The 7516-nt window shown below is 38.6% G+C and overlaps 1 protein-coding gene across 1 annotated transcript; it reads right to left on the bottom strand.

Annotated features, from left to right (window-relative positions):
• Nucleotides 1-2241: 2241 nt before the first annotated feature.
• On the bottom strand, nucleotides 2242-7058 carry LOC131601631 (protein OBERON 4-like). The gene is made up of 2 exons (XM_058873501.1): nucleotides 3697-7058; nucleotides 2242-3032 (listed from the first exon to the last, which is right to left on the bottom strand). Exons 1-2 carry the CDS (start codon nucleotides 6773-6775, stop codon nucleotides 2473-2475), a joined length of 3639 nt encoding a protein of 1212 aa, XP_058729484.1. The 5' UTR covers nucleotides 6776-7058; the 3' UTR covers nucleotides 2242-2472.
• Between the last annotated feature and the right edge of the window lie 458 nt (nucleotides 7059-7516).

Below are 7516 nucleotides of genomic sequence, written 5' to 3'. Positions count from 1 at the left end.
ATAGAGAACCATCTCATACTCTTCCCTTCTGTCTTCTTAATACCATGATTCTTCCAAACTGACAAAATTCAAAATTCTACTGGCCAGAATGTTATCACTCTAACTATCCAAAAGACAAATATTACCAGAAAATACCTCCCTGAAGTTCACCCAATAAACATACTAGAGTGCTTGCTCTGATGCCAATTGAAATTTTTAACACATGCACACCAAGCTAACAGAGTCATCTCAACAACACGTAATGTCAAGACAAATGTTACAACATCTAGAAACAGACCAGACATATCAAACTAAAATTGATACTAAATTAAAAATTGCAGAATGATAAATAAAACAGAGAATTGTTAACCCAGTTCGGTGAAACATGACATACTCTGGGAGCTACCAAACCAGGAAGAAAATCCACTATTAGTAGTATCATTTCAAAGCCTAAACAATCCCAGTTTACAAATTCTCACTTAAACAGTACCCAGTACAGCTTCTACCTAGAAATCGACATCTAGATATGAGAAATCGCCATCTCACTTCCTAAATCATCTCGGCGATATCTAACTGTCTCAATCCTAGTGACTGTGTAACACCCCAGATTCTAGATTAGTAATTAATTTAATTGATTTATCATGAATATATGAGTTGTTGTGAAGTATTCATTATGTTTTGATGAAATGTGATGGTTATGTGATGTTCATGTGAGTTATAGTGAAGCATTTGATATAAATGAAGTTTTAGTGATTTTTGTGAAGTATTTGAATATGTGATGTTATGTTGAGTCCTTATGATGGTTTGTGATGATCTGGGATGTTTGAGGGCATGATGACTTACGTGATATATTGACGATTTATGTGAGGTTGTGGTGATTTGTGTGATGCTTAGGTATATTGAGGGATTTAAAAGTATTTTAGAATAATTTATAATAATTAGAGTAGTAAGTAAAATTATTTTAATTAGAAGAATAAGAGTTATTTTAGTGCTAGAGATTATGAGGGTATTATGGTAATTGTGAGAGGATAAGTGAGGGTAAGATGGGGAGAACCATAATAGGAGTCCAAGGGGCAAGTTTGACATAAGAGAAATAGGGATTGAGAGAACAGATTATTTTTTGGAACGATCGTAAAAGTTAGAAGACGCTTGGAGGGAGCTAGGGCATAGAGAACCAAAAGGAGATTCCCGTAGAACCCAATAGAACGCGAGGAAGAAGAAGCAGTTGCTAGAAATCTAAGGTAAGGGGATTATCATGGTTATTATAATTGGTATAAGGTTTAGCCGTTTAGGTAATTGTGGATTTTGTGTTTGAAATTTGAGATTGTTGATGATAATATGATGAATATGGTGAATTTGATGTTATAAACATGATGATATTGATGTATATTAATAGCAATGATAAATTAAGGTTTAATTTTGCAATATTTCATGAAGTCTGGAATTTTAAAATTAGGACAAAGAGGTTTTCGTACTGCTATTTTTTCAGAATTCGTAAAACTGTTTAAAATTAGGACAAAGAGGTTTTCGTACTGCTATTTTTTTAGAATTCGTAAAACTGTTTTTCACATGGTGCAATCGATCGATTGCAGTGCAGGTGCTGGTCGTGGACCCTTAAAATTCCAGTTGCAGAGAAAGAGTTCCATTAAACATATGGGTTGCCAAGTATAATAGGTTATCCGTTTTTATTTGAAAATTCGACATTCTTTAAATTCTTTATGATCACCTACACACAAAAGTTTAAATTTCAGTTGTCCATAACATTAGCTTCCCCCTTGTCTCTCTCACTATATGCAACTTAATCCATTCTTGTAGCAATGATTAATTGGGAGTGAACGCAATAGTATATTTTTTACACCGGCAGATTTTTTGCAACTTTGATAGCTCCTACAACAAACAGTAGCTTCAAAAGGGAATGCTAATCCTCGTCATCCATGTCAGATTGACAGATATAACACCAACATGACATGGAACGCTTTGGGAATTATGATTGAACTTAATTATTTGAAATATTTAAACCAAACCCCAACAAGTGATGAAAAGATGCTGCTGGATCAGAGTTGTACAGACAAGAAATCATGTGACCTAAATGCAACAAATACATTTAAGTTCAAAGCACAGTAGTATCCACCAAGGTTTCTAATTTATAATCTATAATCTATAATTTTCCTATGCTGACAGTTAGTACAACAAGGCTGTACAGCAAATCCAGCCACATGCTGTCCATTTTTTTGTCTGTTCAAATAATAAATTGTTTAAAGCTAATTCCATAATTGAGATTGTTTTATAAGACTGATAACTACTGTGATGGAATCTACAGATTTTGGTTAGCAGCTTATAAGCAAAAGAACTACCACAACAAATAAATACAACTATCGATCAGGAAGTATTGTAGCTCACAACAATAAGGCAGAGAGCACAAGAACCGACAAATTTCAGGATGGCCCGTCATACATTTACCTGAAAGAACTATCCTAAGTGTTTTTGATCTGGTCACATGGCAAGGTTCATTTTAGTAGCTTCCATTTTGGACAACAGATCTTTAATCTCTGACTCCATTCTTCTTTTCATGTTCAAATACTCCAGATGTGCCCTCTCCAATGCTTGGAGTTCTTCTATCTTTTGTTTACGCAATTCATCTGTCTCCGAGAACCGTAATTTGGCAAGTCGACTGGTATATTCTTCTTCAATTTTCTCATTCTTTGCAAGGGCAATGCGTCTCAACCCTTCGGCTTCTCTCCTTGCATCATCAGCACGAGATTGAAACATTTTAGCCTCTGCATGTTTGATTTTTACTACGCTTTCCAATTCATCAAAACAGAAGTCTTTTTGAACACTACTCAGCTGCATCTCTTGCACCAGTGTCCTTTTATCATTCTGGTCAAATCTTGAAAGGATGTTTGGAGGTCTTTCTAATAATAGAGGCGGCTTTTCTGAATAAATAGATTTCAGCCAAGCAGCTTCTTGGCTGGGCCCAGCTACCCCATTGTTTTCTTTGACTTGTTCCTTCCCAGAAAAGTTTGTTGGCATGGCTAATTTGGAAGAATCACAATCTGCAATAAACCATAATGCATGTCAACATGATTATCAATTTGACATTCAATTCGTAAACAAGATAGATATTTGTATCAATGGAGTTCAGTTAAGAATTGAATCATATCAATTGAGACATGATTCGCATGAATTGTAAGATACTAATAACCATGCATGTAAAGTACATGCAATTTAGCCTTCACAAACACCAATAATGCAAAAGTTCTAAAATACAAATGCCCAACTAAATTGTGGAAACACCATCACTAGCTATAAACAACGTGAATACTTGATATATCTGTCAAGGAGTTGTTGACATGATTTATGGAAGCAAAAAGAAAGGCTCAAAATTAAACCTAGCAACCACAATATTCCCATATGTCATTCAGAGAGCAAGAACAAGTCTAGAATAATAATAATAATCATCCAATATGATTGTTAGATTGACTTCTTTAAATTTTTACTATTAAAGAAATTAAAGTACAGGTCTATAGACCTTGACCTTGCAAACATAAAACCTTACATGCATAAGTGGAAAGTTCAATATGCCAACATATTTGATTGCTGCAAGTTTACAGATAAATGCTTAATAATGCAAACATTTCATATACTGGAAAATTAGGCTAAAAGCATTCAGATAATAAAGTTAAAAGTGTGATACTATTAAAAACATTTGTTACTTACCAGAAAGGAAAGACATGATGTGTCTTAAAACCTCAGGCAGGTTCGACTTAGTCAGCCTCGGTAGCATTTGATCTGCAATCTCGTGCAACTGTCTCCCTCTTATATCCTTGCTAGCAGAAAAGATCCTCTTCACATATTCAAGCTCCTTGTGAAGAGATTCGGCTGACCACTCTTTTGCAAAACTTTGAAAGACCTCTTTGACAAAGCCAAACATCTCAGAAGGGTGATCACAAGCAATGCAGTGAAACTGCATCTCAGTAGTCCCTTTAATTCCAGTAGTAAGCCCATTTCTAATATAAGATTCTCGTAATCCACAATCAGTGTGACACCAGTGAAGACAAACATCACACCCAACCCAACTACATGTGTTTGAGGCATTGTCAAACTTAGAACATACAAGACACATACATTCCCTGCAAAAACCATTCTTCTGTGCACAAACCTTGCAATCACATTCATCGACAGGCAACTGACTTCGACATGTAACATTCCGACACTTCAAGCTTAGAAACACTTGAGCTAAATCAGAAGATGAAATGTTATCATCTAGGTGAAGATAATGGGTTAAACCAGTTTTTAAAGCAACCAAAATTTCCAGTTGCACTCGGTGACACTTCACTAGAACATCCAAGACTATATCTGACCTGTTCATCAAAACTTTTTGAAAAGCAAGTATTTGTCCTTGGTTATCTGAATTGAGCATGAGTTCTCGAATACCCTCCTTCAGACGCGCTATGTACTGTGCATTCATTTCATGAAACTTTCGGGACATCGGGAGCACAGGTTCAGAAACTATTCTTGCAATGATTGTCTTAACAAAATCAAGTCCACCCATCTGAAATTGTTCTTGTCCCTTCTGACTGGTAGTTCGATGTAGACTACCACTGCTTCTTTCTTTAACCTCCCTCTTTTTCTCAAAACTATAATTTGATCCATTGTCATGAGACCCAACACTCTGTGTAGGAGATCGAACATCATCATGCCGTCTTGACTGTCCTGAAAGCTGCTTATGAAAACTCAACTGCCTTTCAAGCCCACTGCCCATTTTTGAGCTTCCTTCCAGAGCCCTAGAATGACCTTTCAAAGCTTGAGTATCTAAAATGCCCCATGATGCTTGAGGCTGGTAAAGAGAGCCATTCCCATTCATCGAAGTTCTCTGACCAGAGGGAATTTCTTTCGGCTTGGGATCACCCTGAGATAGAGCTTGCCAATCAAATCCTTGGAACAAGGGGCGACTGCCAACCGATTTGCCAACAGATTGTTCATAGTCCACTGAATTTCTCGTAAGAGAACAACTTGGATTGTGATATAGTGATTGGGAACCTGAAAATGACATTGATGCAGTAAAACCATCTGAGTTAGTACAAAATGTATTACTTAGAGACTGAACACTCCGGGCTTGACTAGGAGATCCAGGGGCTTGTGTTGTCGTCTCCTGAGCTCCTATCGGAAGCAGAACATTTGGCAAGCTAAGGGTAAGATCAAGCTGCCCAGATGCAAGAGTCTCATCATTCTCCTCTTTCAGAACCGAGCGACAAGACTTTTCTACTTTTCTCACAGGAGATCTAGAGAAAAGCTCGAACCCTCTAGTGCTAGGACCTTCCATGTCATCTACAGGGCATGTTGTGAGATCTTTCGACCCTCTATCAATCCACAAACTATCTTGTGAAGAATGAGCAACATCAGGTGTGACCGAGACGCTTTTTCCTTTATCCTTGGTATTGTTGGTCACACTCTCCATTATTGTTTCTCTCTTCACTTCGGCAACTGCATTCTCTGTTGAGCCTTCAGCATTTATCTCAGATTTGTCACCACTAAGTACACCCTTGTCCACCTCGCGTTCCTCTTCATTAAGCAATGCATTCTCCTTACTTGTTTTCTTCTCTGTTTCTTTCTTGAGAGTATCATCACCATTCAAACTTGCATCCTTCTTATCATTATCCTTATCAACAGTTCCAATCACAGTCTCGGTAAAAGGCGTTTCCTTAATTGAAACATCTTGAGTCTTAGGCAATTCATGAACTTCTTTTTCTGCATCTTTTACCTCAGAATCAACATCTTCCATAGTGTTCGCCTCTGCCTCTGCCTTTTTCTCACTCGCCAACATCTGTTTTTCTTCCATAACAACATCTGCATCAGTCAAACGGCCTTCATTCGGCTTATGAACTTGTTTGTCCTCAGAGGTTTGCTGGATTTCACTTCCAGCTGCAACATCTTTAGCAGCCGATTTGGGCTCAGAGTTAGGGACCGGTTCAGGTTCGAGTTCCCCCTCTTCCATTTCGCTGCCACTTCCATTCTGAACCTGCTGCGATAGCTCTTCAGTTTTCTTCATCTCAACACTAACACTTTTGGACTGTGCGCTTTCTGAATCCTTAGACCCAGAAGGTGACTTCGACACTGACTTAGCATCTCTAAACACCCTTGGAGAAGAAGAAGATCTCTTCTTCGATTGTTCACTCTCTGAATCCTTCGACCAACTAGGCGATTTCACTTCCTTCGAAAAACCCCCCTTTGGCGACCGCACTACCCTCTCTTCAACTCTACTACCACTCCCTCTACTACTCTCATCAAAATCCTTCAGCCCTCTCCTCCAAGAGGACACACTCCCCTCCCTCCTCGACCGATCCCTCTCCGAACGAAACCCCTTCGGAAACTCCCTCCTCGGTCCACTGAAACTCTCCGACCTGTGAATCGAATTCCTATCCCCACTCCCACCACCACCGCTGTAACCACCACCATCCCGGCTATACCGATCAAAACCCTTCCTCCGATCAAAACCATCGAAATCATGGTCAGATCGTTTCCGAACAATTCTCGAACCCTCCCGATCTTCCTCCACCGTCCGATCCCTCTCGTATCGTGAGGAAGACGAAGATACCAAACCCTTGCGAACATTCTCTTGTTTGTAGTAAAAGCTTCTCTGACCAGTAGAAGAAAACGAACGGCTCAGATTCGAATCCTTAAAACCATTCTTATCACCATTCTTATCACCAATCTTATCACCGTTCTTATCGCCGTTCTTATCGCCACCACCGCTGTTATACGAGTGAAGATCTTCGCTTGACCTCAATCTCTTCATAACTACAAACCAAAATCAAAACGACAACAAATCACCAAAAACGCAGAGCCAAATGATAAAATCACAAAGCTATCAATTCATGAAAATGGCGGCTAGGGTTTCACTTTCTCAAACCCAAAGAGAGAAGCGGTTATTGAAAATTTTCCGGCGAGTTGTGGCGGTGAAAATATGAAGAGAGAAAAATGAAAAAGGAAAGAAAATTAAAAAAAAAAAAAAAGTTGAGAAGGATTTATGAAATTCTTTCAGTCAACGGAGTTTAACTAGTGAAGAGAGAGAAAGAGAAAGAGTTAGACTTTAATACGCAAAGTGCGTAGAACGCACTAGTCATGCGCGAGTATCGAAAAGAAAGGAAAGAGGGTGCGCATTATGCGTTGCCGGCGCATTTTAGTTGAATTTAAAAATATAAAACATGCTTGACTTATGTGTGTGTGGTAGTACTACTCTGTACAGTGTGTTAACAGGTTCGGTTGGGTTTGGGGTGAATTGAATTGCGTGTGGTGTGAAAATGAAAATTTTGTGCGTTTGGTGAACCACTTAGAAGCTGACACGTTGCGTGCATGAAGGTTTTATGCTTTGTTTGTTTGATTTCTTCGACAGTGGTTTCTTTTTCTTTTTCTGGAAATTGGTTTAATAAAGAAGTGTCGGGTAGAACCAGCCAGGTGGTTCGTTTTGCCATAATAATAAAAGGAGTTGGTGTATCCGGGTGTGCTTGCTCCGCTATGCTCTAGTGTTTTTGTATTG

The sequence above is a fragment of the Vicia villosa genome, linkage group LG5, assembly GCF_029867415.1.
Source record: "Vicia villosa cultivar HV-30 ecotype Madison, WI linkage group LG5, Vvil1.0, whole genome shotgun sequence".
NCBI lineage: Eukaryota > Viridiplantae > Streptophyta > Magnoliopsida > Fabales > Fabaceae > Vicia > Vicia villosa.
The sequence above is the reverse complement of the archived record's forward strand: the minus strand, read 5'-3'. Positions and strand labels throughout refer to the sequence as shown.